The 20,386-nt window shown below is 37.6% G+C and overlaps 1 protein-coding gene across 6 annotated transcripts in view; it reads left to right on the top strand.

Annotated features, from left to right (window-relative positions):
* Sorcs1 (sortilin related VPS10 domain containing receptor 1) overlaps nt 1–20,386 on the top strand; it is a 470,846-nt gene that overhangs the window by 392,038 nt on the left and 58,422 nt on the right. For all 6 annotated transcript variants that reach the window (XM_047552963.1, XM_047552962.1, XM_047552961.1 and 3 more), the window contains exons 17-18: nt 855–968; nt 13,860–14,031. In XM_047552963.1, coding sequence (XP_047408919.1) covers nt 855–968; nt 13,860–14,031 — 286 coding nt within the window. The remainder of the gene's footprint in view (nt 1–854; nt 969–13,859; nt 14,032–20,386) is intronic.

The raw sequence follows: 20,386 nt of genomic DNA, 5'->3' as shown, positions 1-20,386 counted from the left end.
GTGCAGAATTCTAAGTACCAGCTGCCTGGAGACAGGCCCCTGAGCTGAGCTATGTCTTCCTTCCCACCCCTGGTGTGCCAGTATCTCACCTCCATTACACAGATGGGCCAATTCCTACTAATGCTTGCTGATTGCTGCCTGCAATTTGTCTGTGCATGTAGGGGTACAATTTGTTGTCATCCTCTGTGCTGGGTTTCATCTCCCAGAAGCCAAGAATACAAGGCAACTCAGAGGCTCCTGAAAGCAAAAATGAAAGAGGGTTGAGAGAAAAGACAGTTTTCAAACCAGAGAGATGTAGAGCTATTAGTCTCAACCATCAGTGCTAACTCACTCCTAGGACGAAACTCTTCCTTAGGGGATGCTCTAGACACTCCTGAAGGACATTTTTTTTTTTTTTTTTTTTTTTGGCTGTGACTTTCAAACATATGGTTTGTGCACGGGGAAACCTGGCTCAGCTCTAGTTGGTGGATCCAGCTGTCTTGGAAGAGCATCCCAAAGACACCACCAGTAAGGAGGCCTGTGCCACATGTGGCTGTGTTAAACTCTATGGAGGAGTTGTCTCTATGGCTCTAGCTTCCACCACTGCCTCTTTACAGTCCATATCCTATATCCTTCAAAAGAAAACACAATCCAGTGTTTTAGCTTAAAGCTGTTTAAATGGAATTATTGATTCTGCCGGATGTTTCCATGGATAATTGATAGTCTATGAAAGGCAGGCTCCATTTTTAAGTCATTGATTCAGGGAATACATACCTTTGACTGATTGGAGTAGAAGTTGGCTGTGGACTAACATGGAATTGTTCCGAGTAATTTGCTACCTACTGAAAGGTTTGTTTTGGCTTCTCCCCCAACAGTGACTATGGCTATGAGCGACACAGCAATGGGCAGTGCCTGCCAGCTTTTTGGTTCAATCCATCTTCTCTGTCAAAGGACTGCAGTGTGGGGCAGAGTTACCTCAATAGTACTGGGTGAGTATCTGAGGGGGGTCAGCTTTTGCAGCTATTGAGCACGTGTTAAACTGACAGAATTACTTCTGATCCAAGACTGTGTAATGCATGTGCATTTATTCATTTTAATAAGGCAACACATCTCATCATTGATAGTGTACATTGTTTCTGGGACTAAGACTCCAGTTGCAAATAAACAAATGAAAAAAGTTTCCTTGGATGAAGAAGAAGATGATGATATTAGCAGAAATTTCTTCACTCTTTGATACTTTATCAGCTCTTTAATCATGTGAGGTTACCTTTTACCCTCACTGCATCTACATGAGGAAGGCCAAATAGATGCTTAGCTAGTGGTATAGTTCCTATCCAAAGATGGAGAAGCTTGAGTCCCAGAAAAAAAGCAATGTTTAGGTTGGAGTCCATAGACCAGGAAGTGTCCCACATTGAATGTCATTAGTCATAGGAATTCTTTCTTACCTGGGGGGCTGTTAGACTTTCTAGTCAGGCCTTCAGATGATTGGTTTAGGTCTAGCTATTCACATCAGGGAGAGCAGTCTGCTTGTCTCCCTGTATAAATATTAATCTCATTTAAGACATCCTTACAGAAACACCCAAAATAATGTCTAATTAAATATCTGGGCACCTGTAGAGCAGTCAAATTGACACATAAAATTAACTATCACAACTGATTTTAAGAAATTATATATTTAGCTGTGTTAAAGGCATTTTGGTTAGGATAAGGAAAATAAGTCTTTACTTTTAAAGATGCCTAATGTCTGAGTTTTGTTCTTAGATGTTAAAGAAATAAAGATTTTCATAATTTTAAAAGATGATTTAATGAGTATGGATTATTGTACTGTTTTCTCTCATTTGTGCATATTTCCAAATTCTCATATTAAAAAGGTTAAAATGATAGGAAGAAAAGGGAAGGGAAGGGAATGGAAGGGAACAGAAAGAAAAGGGAAAAAATGGGAGTTAAGATCTTAACGGTATTCCAGGTCTATTTGACAAAGTTTCTTCTCATTTCTCATGCCAGTTGCAGGACACAGAATCCACTGCAGGAAGTGTACTTTTCATTTATGTACTTCTTTATTAAAAATTTAAAAATATTTTTTAATTTAAAAAATATTAATTATTTTAAATAATATAAACTAATTTTAGAATCCAATATTTTAAAGGAAATAAAAGATGCAGAAATGGACTTCAATTATTTCTATGTCTGATGTTAGGAATTCCTTTGGATGAAGGAATAAACTATGATGCATTTAAAGAAGAGCACAAAACATGAGAAAAATGCAATGGGTCAGGGAGGTCTCTAGCATCTAGGATCTTGGAGAACAAAATATAAAGGGTTGATAAATTAACTTATTGGAGAAGGAAGGCCAAAGACAAAGGTTTTATTATTTGTAGGTACCAGCACGTTTGAACATGGTAAAGGGCACTGGAAAGCCCTAAAGGTAATTTAAGATTTGCTTTTTTTTTTTTTTCCCACCACCATCTCAATCAGTCCTAAAGGTAATTTAAGAATTGCTATTTTTTTTTTTTTTAACCACCAAATCAATCAGTCCGAGACTTTGTATTATTCTCACTCTGGTATTGATGAGAGGAGACTGAAGCACAATAGGTCACAATTGTTCCAGATGCAATGCAATCACAAGAATAAGATTGAATGACCCCTCACTTTGTAGTTTATTGAGATTGTATAAGTCCTAAATATACTGACTTATAGAAAATGAAATACCAAATGATTAAAGTAGAGCTTCCTATTCAGAAGCATGTATCTCCTATGGCCTTAAAATTAAAATTACAATCTCAGTTGAAAATTATTTGGTGATAAGTGTCCAGGTACATAAATATTTGTCAATGCAATTTTTTATGTCCAATAGTCAAAATCAGAACACTACCTCCCAGGGCTGAACCTGTACCCTCAGGGTTGTGTTCATATCAGTGAGTGTTAATGGTAGCTTCTGATCCCAGATGATTTTTGTTAGATTGCCATCCTCTGGTTTTGTATATGCCTTTCAAACATTTTGCACAAAAGCATCAGCATCAGCATAAGAACTTATGTGAAAAAGAACATGTGATAAGTTCTAGACATCAGTAGGTATGACTGGCACTTCTAAGAATGGTATTTATAGGTGGAGGAATAACCACTGGATTAGGGTCCTACAGGTGACAGTCAAAGGGACAAGTGTCAGTCATAATTTCATGGATCAGTATATTGTGTGAATTGCACATTTTGCAAGAGGAACTGGAAGACCTTCATTTGGGACAAGGACCTGAATCCTCTTCTAAGAAGACCTCATTACATCGAATTCCCATGGGCAGTGTTTGTGATCAGCTCTAGAGTTGGCAAGAGGTAAAATGTGGGTGAAATTGAAAACCAACTCTCTTTCTTAATGTCACTCCAACACATCACCTCAGATGTCCCTTGGCTGTGTGTTCACAGCAATATTTCAAAGGCACAGGCTCAGCATTTAATGTTGTAGTCCCTACAAGGCTGCTACCTTTTCATTTAAAAGATTTAATTACAAAAGAATTATATGAATATGTTTTATATGTTTAGAAAGTCTGCTTGGATCATTACCCCACCCTAGCCCTTTTCCCACTATATATTTGGTAGTCATGCTTCCAAACACTTTTCTTAGCATTTTCCAGGTAATAACTGTGCCAAGAGAAAGTATATAAAATTAATTTGGAAGGCTGTTTTTGTGTGATTTCCGACTAGATATTTTGTTCTTCTATTTGCCTTTTTAATTTAAAAACATATCTTAAACATCTTTCCAAATCAGAATATAAAGGGCTACTTTCCATATAATTTCTTTTTATTCCAAGGTATTAAGTATTATAGAATTATTTAGTTGTCCCCTTTCATGAACATTCGGGTTATTTGCTTTTTTCTGCCACCATAAACGAGGCTACAATTAACATCCTCATACCATACTACTGGTTATTAAAAACACACAAGGCTAATTCAATCTCGGCAATGAAGATGTTCCTGCAAGCTTATAAAGCAAATTCCACTCAGCCAAGTAGACCTGAGTATCAGGCATTGCCAAATGGTTCCCTCACAAGGCTTAAAACAGGAACCTTCTGCCCACCTGTTGCCTGTGAGTCCCACAAGGGAGGAGTTGGAATTCATTGCCACCTTCTTTTTTTTTTTCAATTTTTAAATTTTTTTTCTTTTTTCTTTTTTTTTTTATTGTAAATAAATGGGATACATGTTGTTTCTCTGTTTGTACATGGAGTAAAGGCATACCATTTGCCACCTTCTTTAAAATGGAAATGCCAGTGGATTCAGTAAGGGTAAGATGAGGGGAAGCTCAAGTAAATCTTTCCTAGATTAATCAGGTAACAAGGTCATTTCTGGCTTAATAAGAGATGACTGGTGACAGGGCCCCACTGGTCATCGTTTGGAGGACAGGCTGTGTCGCCAGTGCCTGGAAGCTATAGCAGTAAGGAGCCACTGTGCACCCTGAGTGTCTCCAATGCCAGTTTTAACCTGTCCCTGAGAAGCTTGTACTCAGTCAGTGTAGAATAAAGTGGATAAAGTGCAGAAGAATCCCAAGTGTGACTTGGGCTCGTGTGAGTGCCTACAGGTTACTCCTGAGTTGTCTTGCTTGCCTTGTCCTGCCCCTCACAGCATAACTTCTGGCGCAGAAATGCAGTCAGAGCCTGAACTGGGTGGGTCTACTAAACCAGAGATCCTCCTTGTTAGTCCAGGGCAGTGAGCAAACCTCCCGGCACCACCTTTCTGAGAGTTTAGTTGGAAGCAGGCAGGAAGACCTTCCTACTATAGTTTTTTTGTTTAGTTTTGAATGACTCAATGTATAAATGGATATGGTCGATTTCACAATCGGCTTACTACTGTGTGTATAAAGTACTGTTCTCAGGTCCATCACTTCCCCAAGATGGAAAAATTCCTGCATGTGTTACTATTATGCCCAATAGAAAGGTTGTTTTTGAGGAGATGCCAAAATGTTTATTGGTGTCACTGTCCAGAAGTGAATGCTTGGACAATTTCTGTGTCAGTTCTTGGCTAAAACTTAGAAAAGGTGGTTCAAATACAAAGTGAGAAAGGGCAGACTGTGCCTCCAGGAGGCCTTCATCCTGACTCCTTGGTCCACTGGTCCCAGGGTTCCTAATGTCTACACCTGGAGCAGTGCATCTGCAAAGCCCTGCTGTGTTTTCCACGGTCAGCTCCCTGCCTGTTTGCCTTTGGTCCCTGAAAACTTCCACAAACCATTTCACATCCAGATGAAAAGCAAAGGAATTTTCCAACTTGGATGGAAAGTGAAATATAATTAAGGATATTTTGTATGGTGTAAAAGAGAGATATTTTGAAATGAAATGATCAAGGGTTTTCCATCCCAAGCTGCCATTGACTTATCTTTAGTGAGGGGCTTATTTTCTTTGAGCCTTGGTTTCTTAATCTATAAAGTTTTCATATTTGCCTTCAAGGTGGGAATAATTGTGATACAACCTAGAAATCATATAGCATAATGCTGAGCGCATGATTATTACAAATTACAAATACCATCAGTAGTTACCATCTAGGGGTCTCTCTCTGCTAGAGGAAAAAAAGAGGGGTGGAGAACTTTCTTTTATTGTGAATCTACAACCCAGACATGTATTTGATGCCTGGTTGTCACTGTAGTACTGATATTTGGGACATTTTTCATCTAAGCCTCTGCTTTCCTGTCTATAAAACAAAAAGAACCTCAATAGGGGCCTAAAGTCACATAATTAGAAAGTGATAGAACCATGGTACATCAAAACACATGTCTGTGGCCTCCATGCCATTTTGAAACAGAAAACTCACTTACCTGACTGCTAAACAAGTTCCTTTTGCTCAAACAAAATGAAAACCCTATTAATTTCATATTGTTTCATGTTAATACTGAAATAACCCCAAATTCTTTCCCCTTTTTCCTCCAACAGTGTCTATAATTATCTCAGTTTACACATATACAAGCATAGACTCAGTTATTCATACATATGGTGAAATTTTGTTTATAGTTTGTTGGAACCAAGAAACATACTGCAAATTTAAGTTGCTAAATTAACTAGGACATTGCTTGTTTCATGCCAGTAGTAAAAGATTCTGTAAATATCAAATAAAGTGGCACTGGGTTGGTTTGCTCTAAGAAAACAAGATAATCTTCTCAAGGGACAGATTTCTTCTTGCTATTAAGTTGCAGTTATTTCTAGATATATATTTTTTAAAAGTATGTGTAGAAATTTCTGCCTGTGGAATTTCTTTATAGGAGCCATTAATTCCTCATGGAAGAATGTTCAAAGACAGCTCTTACTATTTCTCAGTGTTAGTTTATCAATATACGATGGGGATATTTATTCAAGAAGCACAATTTCAAACAGATAGTTTAATTTCTCTAGCTATATAAAATGTTTAGTGAGTTGAAGAAAAAAAATTATACACTTAAATTCTATGAAAAATAACAATTTCCATACTATTAACATACATTTTGAATATTTTAAAACAAGCTTTTATAAACATATTCCTCTCTACATCAGCCATAGAAACACTGAACCCCTATCTAATGTACTGTTCCCTTGGATTTTCTATTTTCAGGGACATCATGAGCTGTGATCTCTTCCCATGTGACTCTATTCCAGGTGCCCTGTGGGGATTTTGATGTTCTGTCTGATCTCTGTTCAATGGAATTTGTCAGTGTGCATCAAGGAGAATAATTGGCCCTAAAAGTGGTGCATGTGTTTAAAGTCCACAGAAAGGAAATCACTTGCATTATTTACAGACTCATCGCTGCAGGGGCCTGTGTAGCTGTTTTCTAGCCAAGAACTCTGCAGTCTCAATGAGGATGCACAATAATTGTTTGTCAATATGAAGTTGAATCCTCAGAGTATGCTTCTTAGACTAGGTTTCCCACCTTTTCATGGGAAGTCATAGGGACTGCGAAATGAAGAAGATGCATATTACTGTCATGGAGACCCACTTCCTCTTATGGCTGTTTCTACCCATATCAATAGCATTGGCGTCAGTGTTTCTTGAAAGCACCCAGAAACCACTTCAGATGCGAAAACTCTCGCAAGAGATTTTATTAAGCAAACAGGCAGTGTCTCCCTTAATCCCTTTCCATCTGCCCACTCACTCACAAAAGTTGTGTGCCATTATGTGGCCATTTTGGATTGATCATCTAGGCTGGGGGTCAGGTTAAGTTGACCTAGAGGAAAACTCAGCAATCTGAAGCTGGTGGTGGATGTGGAGGAGAGTGTCTGGGTGAATGGGAGGTGAGACCAGCGTCTGGAGTCGGGGAGGGGAGTCTGGGGCAACTGATGGGATTCCACTCGCCTAAGTGGCAGTAGAAGAGCCCATCTGAGTCACTGAGTCATGGCACCAATGAAAGCACCCAGAAACCACTTCAGACGCAAAAACTCATGCAAGAGATTTTATTAAGAAAACAGGCAGAGTGTCTTCCTGCAGGGACAGAGAGGAAAGAGAGGAAAAGAGAGAGAGAGAGAGAGCGTGTGCGCACAAGAGAGAGAGTGAAAGCCAGAAGGAGAGAGCATGAAAGCTAGGAGGAGAGAGAGAGAATGGTGGGGGACTATTCTTAAGTAGTTCACAGGCTAATAACAGGCCAATGATGGATGAGAATGTTCACAGGCTGATGAGTGGACCAATGACTGGCTAGGATGTTTGCAGGCTGGCAATCTGGACCAATGACTGCCGAGAATGTTCGCAGGCTGACGAGTGGACCAATAGCTGGCTGGGATGTTCACAGACTGACAATCTGGGTTGTAAAATGGTTGGGGGAGGGAGAATAATAGCAGATCTGATGCCAATATTTCTCACTTTGGTTCTCTAGCAAAGTGGCATGAGAACACCAAATCAGACCAGAGGCCCTGGACTGCTGATCATGTGTGACCTTATGCAACTCTCTAAATTGTCTCCTTTTTCTGATGTGCATAAGGGGATTGGGTGATCTCTGAGCTGCCTTTACACTCTAAAATTTCCTCGATCAACTGAAATGAATTGGTAGTAGGATTCCTTGTACTGCAGGTGCTCAAGAAAAGGAAACACAGTTCTATCATTTAGTTTCACAATGAATTGACTCAGATTGTGAATCCTATGAGTCATTCTCATGATTCTTTATATGAAGTCATTTAGTCAAGTGTGGCCATATGTCCCATTTTATCAAGCTTGTGTTCAAAATGAAATCATATTCCATTTACTATTCAAATTAAATGACTTGTGTTTTCTTCTTGCTTAATCCAGAGAAACTTTATTCCATCCACCTGGTCTTCTGTCTCATCCCAGCCCCCTAACTCCTAGGTCTGCCTGCTTGGTTTAAAGGAAAAGTCCAGAGAGCTATTATTTTAAGGTGAAGAACTTGGAAGACCTGCTTAGCCAGGAGCTCTGTTCTTTTCTGAATGTTGAAGTTATGGCTGCTGCTTAGGATGATTGTTGATTTATGGGCACGTTATCATCCTTAAGCATAACTTATCACCTGGATTCTAATTAAAGAATAAATGGACATCTTTGAGCTGCATGTGACTTCAGATAAAGATTCACAATGGATACGTATAACCTGCCATCAGTAAGGCCTGTCAGTCTGGATGTCTGGCACAGTCCCTGTTCACTGAAGATGAGGAGAACTGGGATCCTCCCACAGCTTTCCTGGGGGGCAGTTTCTCTAAATGAAGGGGTAGAAGAACCTACCTCTATTCCATAGTTAAGCCGTACAGCTGATATCAGAGATCTATAGGTATTTAACTCTTTCAGTTATACACGTGAACATACAGATATTGCTGTTTCCCCATTACATGCATTGTTAAGGGCAGTGGGTCTAGGAATATTTTAAATCTTAGCCACACACTGTCCCCAGACCCAACCCCTTCTCTGTCTTTAAGGCTTGCTCCATTTCCTACTTCATTAAGTGCAGTATCATTAGAACAAAGCAGGGTTTTCCCTTGAAACCAAAGCACATAGTACAATCCACAAAATTAAACTATTTTTTTTTCATTGTGAGTGCTAATATGGAAAACCATGGCTCAGTGGCAATAATACCCACTTGGGTACAGCAAGACCTGGCATTCCAGTTTACCTTGGTCATTACATGATATAATTACTGTGGGAAAAAATAAAAAAGGAAGAAGCAACTTCAAAGCAAAGCATGATTTCTAAGCTCATTTTTTAACATGTAAGTCAAAGTGTAACAGGAGGAAAGAGCATCCCACAGAGAATGAAGAACAATTGACAATTTGGTTACACAACACTAGTTTTAACCTCCAGGGTAGTGGTATTTAATCCTGGCTGGGAGCTAGAGTCACCAGGGGACTTAAAGTGAAAATAAAAACAAACTGATATCCAGAGTTCCCAATTAAATTAGAATTCCTAGGGGCATGGCCTAGGCATCATATATTTATAAAGTGCCTCTAGTGACTCACAAGGTAGATAGAAGTGAGATTGCTACAACCTATGGAATGTCAAAGAGGATAAGTGGACTCTCATATTCATTGCAACATTATTCCAATGGCCACAAAATGGATGCCAACTAGGTGTCTGTTAATAGATTAAGGAATCAGGGAAATGCGGTGTATGTTACAGTGGAATACTGTGAAGTCTTTAAACAGAATGACACTCTGTCATGTGCAACAACATGGGTGGAACTAGCAGACATGCTGCCAAGTGAAATAATCCAGGCACAGGAAGACAAACACCACATGATAACACTTACATGTGGAATCTTAAGAAGTTACTCTCATAGAACCAGAATAGAAGCGTGTTTACCACAGCGGGCAGATGATAGTGAAGATGGAGATGTTGATTGAAGCGTACAAAATGTAGATAGATTGGAGGAATGAGTTTTAGTCATCTGTCACACTGTATGGGGACCACAGTTAATAGCAACATAGTATCTATGTAAAATTTTCCAAAAAGATATATTTTTAATGTTCTTACCACAATAAATAAGTGGATGTATATGTTAGTGACCTTGATTAAATATTTCTGTAATGTCTACATACATCAAAATATCACATTGTACCCTATAAATATAACGTTAATGTTTGTGAATTAAAATAATGTTGTTTTTAAAAAATAAAAGACAGTTTTGAGATCTACTGAGCATAGGCAATACTGTCACCTTAATGTATAAAGAATAAGTGAATAGTCATAAATACATGTCATCTGACACCAACACCCCAAATTCACAAAGTTAAAAAGAAAAGGCTAAATAGAAAAATCTGAAGTATGGACATTCAAATTGCTTCTTTCCAAGTTCAGTATCACAAAGGAGAAAATATGTCCTTCATCTTTTTTTAAAACTTGCAGGCAGCACAGAAGCAAAATCAAAGAAGGTATGGGTAAAAAGGAAGAGGTGACAGAGTCATATCAAGATAGGAATGAAGAGAATGGCTGAAACTGGGGGTGTTGGAGTAATAAGGCAGTTTCCACTGATGAGCCGTAGGTAATATCAAAGGCACATTTGCAGAATGTTTCCTTTTCAGTAATTGTACAAAGACTCCCTTGCCATTACAAAGCACTTTTCTTCTTGGCAGATTGAAGAATGCTTTACCAACTAAATGCATCTCGGTAATATCCAGAGCTCAGGTCCAACATAATCATAAGTTGCCTTGTTATTACGGAGGTAGCAGCCCCATTTAATAACATATTAAATGCATTATTCATTTATGTAACTCAGACCCAGGGACAGCTGCTGGGATGAAAATAGAACCATTCTGTAATGCAAAAAGCAGGTGTGTGCTTACTTGAGTAAATTAACTCAGTATTTCTGCACAATTTTCTTCTAAATTTCAGGGACAGGTCTGGAAGGGCTAATGTGATGCCATTTTCATCCAAGAAATAAAATGGTTTCAGAATGGTTTTTAATGAGCATTTAAAAAAAAAAAATCACCAACAGTCTTCTCTGTGGCAGAATCCCAGGGGGATAGATTCGTGCTTTGGGTTTAAGCAGAGCTCCTGTTGCTGCAGAATTCAGGAAAGCCTGATGTATTGATTGGTCAGAACAGGGACAAACAAAAGGAGTGCTCAGTAGCTGATGATTCCAGTGGCAATGGTGGCCAGCGCTGCCAAGATGGAGCCACAGGTGTGCTCGATGCTAAGCAATTAAAAATCATAACCTGCCTTTAGTGTGCACAGTGCCACACCTCTGAAACCAGCAGGCAATTTCTAATGCACAGTTAAACACACTGAGATGCCATAATTATTCCAGAAGGTTTTGCTGGTCATTTTCTTGCTACCATGGTTGTTACCAAAATACTGTCATTCTCCAATGTCTGCACCTTGGGATTTTTTTCTTCCCTTTGCCTCTTTCCCACCTGTCCTTATTCTCTTTTAATCAAGGTACACACATAAACGTCAAAAAAAGAATTATTTTTTTTTCTAGGCTGATGTTCAAATTGCTCAGACATGACAATGACCAGTCAGAATGGGCAGTGATCTAACTGCCAGAGCTGAGCTTTGGAGGCTAGTCAGCTAGGTGTTAACTCCTTAGTTGCTGGATTGTGAGGAGAAGCAATGACTCCCAGGATAGAGATCAACACTGCTAATTTGGTGGGTGAGGGGCTTGGAGTATTTTAGGTTGTAGTCACAAGCAATGCTATGCAGGTATGTCAACATGTAAGCTGGTACAGTCATGTATCAGTGGTTTTGTAGATTCACAGCTTTGTATATCTGAGCACAAGGAGGCCCTCAAGGAACTTAAACTTATACATTTCTCAGGAAGAAAATCAGGCAATTCAAAGAATTTCTATCAAGTGAATCCTGAAAACTTCTTTAAGAGTATAGAGGTGGGTCAATCTTACTCCTTTAAAGAGGGAATACAGGGTAGTAGTAAAGACAGGATGTGTTTATAGGGACAAATAACCAGATTGGGCATGCAAGAGGATGCAGAAGCAGCAGGAGCAGAAGAAAAGAAGTAGTTTTCAAGGAAATTAGAGAGAGATTCAGATGGAGCAGAGTAAGCTTGCTTGGAAGAAAGAGTTCGGAAAACAGAATAAAATCAACTTGTAGAGAGCTTTCTGTAAAGAATTACAGGATTCATGACTTATCTGTAGGGCATTTGGAAGCCATGAAACTTGTGAACAGGGAAGAGAAATAATCATATTAACTGAAAATAGTTGAAAACATTTCATGAGTACTTGCTAAGTGATAGGACAGTTGTCAGCAATCTGTGTACATTAATTCATGGAATCCATGCACCTACCCTGTGACATGGGTTAAGTATTAATGGCTGACCTTGTGCTGATCCATAGTGTCCAAAGTGCTTTTGCAAGTTTCTCATTGATTTCTTAACCCTGCTTTTTGCTCATCAATCCTGAGACTCAGGAACAGAGGGAAGGACATTGACTAGATGTAAATGAATTGGAAAACTGTCTGCAACTCAGATCCAGTCTATTGCCTGTGTTGTAAAGGAAGTTTTCCTGGAACCTAGCTTTACCCATTCTTTCAGGCACTGTGTGCCCCTTTCATGGTACAGTCACCAAGCTGAGTAGTTGTGACAAAGACCACATAGCCTGCAAGGCTAAATGTTTATTAGCTGACCCCTTAAGAAGTGGCCAACCTCTGGACTAGTATACTTCGATTTCTTCCAATGTGTGTTCTACCACTAATTCCAGGCAAGTGGATTTGAGAAATCAAATATAAATATGGGGGTCACTGAGACCCTTAAGAAAAAAAATGATTTGGTAATATTGAACCTCAAATTTCGTAAAGGTTGTTCATTCTGCAAACAGATTCTAATTTACTCTGAAGCTGATAAATATCTAATAAATTGAAAAGGATACATTTGTAGGATAATTCATTTATTGGTTCATTAAAACTAAAACCAGAAATAAGTAAAAGTTAGAAGAATTTACTCAGAATGCCAAAACTGAAGCCTCCTCAATGTAAGGTTTCAATAGTTTAATCAAGAAATGACTAGAAATTACCAAATTTAGACAGCTTTTTCTATACTACACCATTTCTGGAGCATCCTTTCTCTGAGTTGCAAATGCCCTTGCTATCTATGCAGTATCCCCTTTTATCCACGGTTTCACATTCCACAGTTTCAGGTACCCATGGTCAACTGCAGCCTGAAAATATTAAGTGGAAAAATTGCAGAAATAAATGATTCATAAGTTTTCAATTGTGTCTCATTCTGAGTAGCGAGATGAACCTTGCCTGACTCTACATCACTATGCCTATATCATTCACCTCACTTCATCTCATCACACAACCATTGTTCATCTCACACCATCAAAGAAGATGCTGGGAGTTCAATAAGATATTGGGGGAGAGAGAGAGAGAGAGATGCCATATTCACACTAATGTTATTATAGTCTACTATTGTAATTGTTCTATTTTATTGTTATTTTTGTTAATTTCTTTTTGAATATAATTTATGAATTAAACTTTATAAACTTTATAATACACACATGTATATAGGGAAAAGCTTGTATTTATAGGGTTTCTTACTATTCATGTTCCGGCATCCACTAGGGTCTTAGAACGTAAGTGGGTAAGAGAGAACTACTGTATTATTCATTCTAATCCTTAATTATATGTTCTTTAAATTATCCCATAGATTATCGATTTATGTCTCTTCAACTAGATTTTAGACTTACTGAGTGTAGAGACAGTGTCCGCCACTGTATGCATTTCCTACAGCTCCCAAATGAAAGAAGTGATTCATCAATTGATTAGATGAATAAAAGAAGTCGATTAAGAGACGAATAATAGATAACAATTGCTGGTCCAGTTATTTACCTCTCTGTTGGGTGCTGTAGAGGAATCAGCCTTAACGCTCAGAGTAACAGGAAAGGTGGGTGGTTACTGAAGGTCCTCAGGGCCAAGCAGCTAGGTGTAGTTAAATGTGGAAGTAATCTGCATGGTAAGGAGCTAGTTTACAACGTGAGCTTTTCTCCTTTTAGGTATAGAAAGGTGGTTTCCAATAACTGCACTGATGGAGTACGGGAACAGTACACTGCCAAACCCCAGAAGTGTCCTGGGAAGGCCCCTCGTGGGCTCCGGATCGTCACTGCGGATGGGAAGCTGACTGCAGAGCAAGGGCACAATGTCACTCTCATGGTGCAGCTGGAAGAGGTAGGCTGACTCCTGATTCCCTCCTACCTTCTAGAGCTGGTGATATTTTTCTAACAAAGTCTGGTTTTGTTTATGTATATTTTTTAACCTCATTTTATTTACAATTATGTTTTTGTTTTTTTAACTTTGCCTTATTGGCACTTTCAGCAAAATATTTTCCTCAGGATACATTAATGGCATTCCCAGAGTAATTTCACACACACACACACACACACACACACACACACACACATCATTATGAGCATCAATTATTGTTTGCCAAACTATGGATGTCTGAAATTTCTGACTACGTAGATGGTAGATAAGATGGAATTTCTCCTGTGTGGTTTAGAATGTACACAGGATTCTTGGCATCTTGTAGATGAAGAAGAAGGCCTCCAAAGGATGTGTACTTCCATTACATTATCTCGGTTATTGCACCAGGCAGTCCTACCTTCAATGGTATCTTGGGGGAAGCTAAAATGTGCCTAGCACAGTACTGGGCCCTGTGAATGAAAAGGGATTTAGAAAGTCAATATTGATACCAGGATTAAACATAGAACATCACCTTCCAGTTTCTTCTGACAGTCCTTGGCTTCAGGTCTTTGACATGCATAGATTCCCCTGGAGAGCATGTTTAAACGCTGCGTTTTAGTCACATCCCCAAAGATTTTCATTTAGAGGGTTGGCGTGGAGCCTAAGAACTTCTTTTGGATCAAGTTCACGGGTTATACCTTGCACTTGGAGAAAAACAAGGTCAGTGATAGGGAGAGAGCTGAGTCAGAGGCTCTGAAGCATGACTTGAAAGAAAAAGATGAAGTAATTAGGATTGCTTTCTCATGTTAGATCAAAATTATTTGTATTTTTGTTCCTATGGGATAAACGAATATTGAGTTTGAAATTGGCTTAGAAGAAGCTTTTCCTTCTGGTACAAGGGCTACTTAAAAACCAGTGCTTTAATCTAATACTCTTTTCTTAATACTCCTAAATGAGTGCCTTTCAAGACCAATATTCTAAATACTGAGATTTTCCCAAACTTCTGTAGTTGGAACTAGAATCAAACAAGTTAATTTAGGTCAATTGGAATTGCTCATATTTCACATAAATAAACTCTGTGGGGACTTTGGCCTGAGGCTATGACAGATTAGCTTGCAGCAAACCAAATATATATGGCAGGAAGAGGGAGGTATCCAGAAGACTGGGAAGCTAAACTTCTCTTCTTGAGACATGAGGAATTAGTTGGGACGAGTCCAGTATTTTATATTTCTCTTCAAGAACTTTTCCAATTCATATGTTAAACTATATAATAGGTTCGGATTTTAGAATCCTAGAATAAGGCCAGTCAGAAAGTGTTGGATTCAGGAAAAAAAAATGAAGGAAATGAAATTAGAGATGATGGAAAGTGATGAAATGATGGGAGATCTAACATAGATGGAATTATAGTCCTAGAGAAAGGGACATACTGAGCCAAAGTCACTTCTGAAGAGACAGTGGCTAAGAATTTTGTTTTCTTTTTCTTTTTTCTTTCTTTCTTTCTTTCTTTTTTTTTTTTTATTTTTATTTTTTGGTGGTGCTGAGGATTGAATCCAGGGCCTTGTGCTAGCTAAGTAAACACTCCAACTCTGAGCTATACCCCTTGCCCAATGGCTAAGAATTTCCTAAAACTCATAAAAGATACCAGCATATAAGTATATAGGTTCAGGAAAATCATCAAATCAAAGGATGATATATGCAAAAGAAAAACAGACTTAGCTGCCATATTCAGGCCGCTGAAATCTAAAAACAGAAATTTTAAAAGCAACTCAGAAAAAAGTGAAATGATATTTCTGAAGTGCCATGGGAAAAACAAATATGAAATCCAAGTAAAAGAAATTAAAATAAAAATATTTTCAGGAAAAAACTGAGATGTGACTTACATAAACAAATTTCTGTAAAAAAGAAACACTAAAGATTATTCAGACACAAACAAAATTACCCCAGAAAAAGCACAAATACACACACCACAATATAACGTAAAGAAAAATTAGCACAAAGGGAGAGTGTGCGTGTATATGTGAATATACACATGGATGTATGTATATATTCTATATATTTAGACAGTCATAAATACAATTATGTGTAATTTATAATAGCATTAAAATATTATAGGCAGATTTAACAAGTTACTTTTAATAGCTCTACCCTGAAAAATACATCACATTAGGGGAAAAAGAAAAAAGAAAAAAACCTAAGTGAATGAAGTAGTATACCCTGATCATGAATTGATAGACTCAATATTATGAAAAGACATCAATTTTTTTCCACCTAGATTCCAATTCAGGGAGGTCCCCAAAGGAATCCCCAGCACTCTCTCTGTTAAGATTTATAAGATCATAAAGCTTAAATCAAAATGCAAGAGTTCAAGAATAGCAAAGATAACTCAAAAGTTGGATGACTTACATTACCAGATTTATTGTTTATATATCCATTATATTCAAGCTGACCATGAAAGGGAATAGAGTCAGGAAACACAGATAGGTATATATAAACATATATTTATGTATTCTCTAGTGAAATGAATATATATGCATACATATACTTATGGAGAATGAATATATATCAGTAACAAATACATAAATATATATCAATAAACAAATTATAGTCTTTTCAATAAATGGTGCTGAAACATTGAATATCTATATAGAATATCGAGGTGATTGAATATCCATATGTCCTCATATAATACACAAAATAATTCTCACTCAATTGTCAATCTAACCCTGAAAGATAAAACTAAAGTTTCTAAAAGAAAATAGAGAAGAGTGTCTTTATGACCTTGAGTTTGACAAAGTTTGGTTTTTTTTAAAGGAAACAAAACCCACTGGGTATAAAGGAAACCATGAATGATAATATATTAAAGTTAAAAATTTCTGTTCTTCAAGAGACACCATTTAGAAACTAAAAAGGAAAGCTTTGGAGGGAAAAGTGTACTTTTATTACATGAATAATTTGTTAGCCAGAAAGTATAAATATACCCTACACATGAAGAAGAAAAGTACTGGCAACTCAATGGAATATTCACAAATGAAAAAGTAAGGAATTTTCAGAGAGAGTAAGCAAATGAGTAATGGGAATATAATAGAATTCTCTGCTACACATCAAGGGAATGCATGTTAAAACTATAATAAAACATTGTATATCATCAGAAGATTTGTATTTAAAAGACTAATCATATCAAGTGTTGCTGAGAATGTGGAACCACTTACCCTACACAGTGCTATCTGGGGCGTAGACTGGAATTGCCCACTTTGGAGACCTGCCTGGTGGTAAGTATTGTAGCTGAACATTTGTACAACCTGTGACTCAACATTCTCCACTCAAAGTGTATACAGTAGTATTTGACTTTCTATGGTTTCATTTACTCACCATCAACCACACTCGGAAAATATTAAATGAAATTTCAGAAAGAAATTCTCAGGGGCTTTTTGTTTGTTTTACAGTTAAATTTACTTTTTTTTTTGTAAAACAGGAATGTGTTAGTTTATTTTTCTTTGTTTTATTTGTTCTAATTAGTTATACATAACAGTATAATGAACTTTGACACATCATACATTAATGGAGTATAATTTCTCATTCTTCTGGTTGTACAGGATGTAGAATCACACCGGTCATGTAGTCATATATGTACATAGGGCAATACTGTCAATTCATTCTGCTCTCCTTCCTACCCCTGTACCCCTCTCCTTTCTTCACTCCCCTCTACCCATGCCAAAGTAACTGTATTCTTCCCTACATCCCTTATTGTGAATTAGCATCTGCATATCAGAGAAAATATTCCTCCTTTGGTTTTTTGGGATTGGCTTATTTCACTTAGCATGTTATTCTCCAGCTCCATCCATTTACTGGCAAATGCCGTAATTTCATTCTTCTTTAAGGCTGAGTAATATTCCACTGTGTATATATACCACATTTTCTTTATCCATTCATCTGTTGAGTACACCTAGGTTGGTTCCATAATTTAGCTATTGTAAGTTGAGCTGCTATAAATATCAGTGTGGCTGTGTCACTGTAGTATGCTGATTTTAAGTCCTTTGGTATAAAAGGATGAGTGGGATAGCTAGGTCAAATGGTGGTTCCATTCCAAGTTTTCTGAGGAATCTCCATACTGCTTTCCATAATGGTTGTACCAATTTGCAGTTCCACCAGCAATGTATGGGTGTACCTTTTCCCCACATCCTCATCAACATTTATTGTTGCTTGTATTCTTGATAATTGCCATTCTGACTAGAGTGAGATGATATCTTAGAGTAGTTTGATTTGCATTTATCTAATTGCTAGGGATGATGAACATTTTTTCATGTATTTGTTGATTAATTGTATTTCTTTTTCTATGAAGTGTCTGTTCAGTTCCTTAGCCCATTTATTGATTGGGTTATTTGTTTTGGTTTCTTTTTTGGTGTTAAGTTTTTTTAGTTCTTTATATATCCTGGAGTTTACTGTTCTCTCTGAAGTGCATGTGGTAAATATTTTCTCCCACTCTGTAGGCTTTCTCTTTCACATTATTGATTGTTTCCTTTTCTGAGAAGTTTGAATCCATCCAATTTATTGATTCTTGATTTTACTTCTTGCACTTTAGGAGTCTTGTTAAGGGATTCAGATCCTAGGCTGACATGAGAAATTCTCAGTTTAAAATACCTTTTACTACAATACATTGTATAGTTGTTCTTTTTTATTAGTAGATAAATTTTATTACTGTGCCTGGTATATAGATTTAACTTCACCATATTTATATATGTGTAGAAAAATACAGTTTGTATGTGGTTTGTTTCTATCTGTGGTTTCAGGCACACTATGAGAGTCTTGGAATGTATCCCCCACATAAAGGGGAGACTGCTCATTATAAATTCATGCATATATATACCAGAATATATATAAAATATTGTGCATGACAGAAGTATTTATAAGAGCCCTAAACCATAACAATTTACAGTGTATTTAAGGATAGAATATCATATAGCAATGAAAAAGAACAAATTAAAGCTAAATGCAAAAAAGACTCAAGGGTGAATCTTATCTCCAATATAGAGCTAAAGAAGTCAGACTGAAAAAAATGCCTATTGTTTGAGTCTATTTAATTAAATTTTAAAAATAGACAATTTTTGGTGAAAGAATTGAGACTAATTATACCTTTGACAGAGAAATTTGGGGTAGTACTGGCAATTTTCAATTAGTTAATCTGAGTGATTAATGGATGTATTCCCTTTGTAAAAATGAAGTATAACTGTATATTTTAAATGTATATTATATTCAACAAAGAGCTTAATTAACAAATACCATATAAAACCATATATAATATAGTACTTTGTATTTAGATCTTTGTGGGTGGGGGAAGCAAAAAACAAAAACAACCTTTCTTGGATTCTTAGGGAAGGATTCATTTCCTAGACCAACCCTCTACCCTGTTTACCTGCATGGTATATTTCCCAGAGACACCAGCAACCTGATTAGGATACCCCAAAGGGTATCTCTTTTGAAGTAGTAGAAGTTTATTCTGTTGAAGAATTGAGATTGTTGTTTCATTTCTAAGAACATACTAGAGCACTCTCTGAAGCAGAGAGCTTCTGGTCAGCTCATGCCTTTGCACAAAAGAACACTTGAGGGACAAGGCCTTGTCTCGGTTCCACTTGGCTTTCCATGTCATAAAGATCATCAGGCATTTCACACTGGACTGCATGATGTGGGAACAGACTGGTACTAAGATGTGTGACTTCATGCCTTCTGCTCTCGGGAAAGGAAGAAGTACCAAGTCAATTCATTCCACTTGAGAGGGCAAAGATACAGTGATGGGTGAAGTCTGCTGCCTTCTGTTTCAGACGTGACTTCTTGAGGCTCTTGTCTCCTGTGCAGAGATGGAAGCCAAGACAACCCACCCTGGAGACCACACATTTGAATGTGAGATTCTGTGCCAGTGCTTTACAGACTCTTGCAGGAACAACCTCATTGTCTCTGTTGCTCTCTTGATTATATACATAGGTGTGTGTGGTGCATGTAACAAACACTGAAGAATAAATGTCTCTATGTAGCCAGGGAGCATTGAAATTTGCACAATGAAACAACAATTTGGAAGTACAACATTTATTAAGCACTCTCTGTTCTAGTTTGCAAGTGCATTGCTTGGATGATCTCACTTAGATCTTACAGCACTCTGTGAGTAGGTGTTTCATCACTGTCATTTATAGATGACGTAGCTGAGGCACAAAAAGGCAAAGTAACTCACCCAAGATCACACGCCTACTAAGTAGTAGAGCCAGGAGTCAGGTTCAAGGTTGGTGGCATCTTGTCTTTCCGTTGCTTCTCTGTGGAAAGAAACATTCTCTGGGCAAGAACTTCCTGTACT

This window comes from Sciurus carolinensis, chromosome 5 (genome assembly GCF_902686445.1).
Source record: "Sciurus carolinensis chromosome 5, mSciCar1.2, whole genome shotgun sequence".
Lineage (NCBI taxonomy): Eukaryota > Metazoa > Chordata > Mammalia > Rodentia > Sciuridae > Sciurus > Sciurus carolinensis.
The sequence above is the reverse complement of the archived record's forward strand: the minus strand, read 5'-3'. Positions and strand labels throughout refer to the sequence as shown.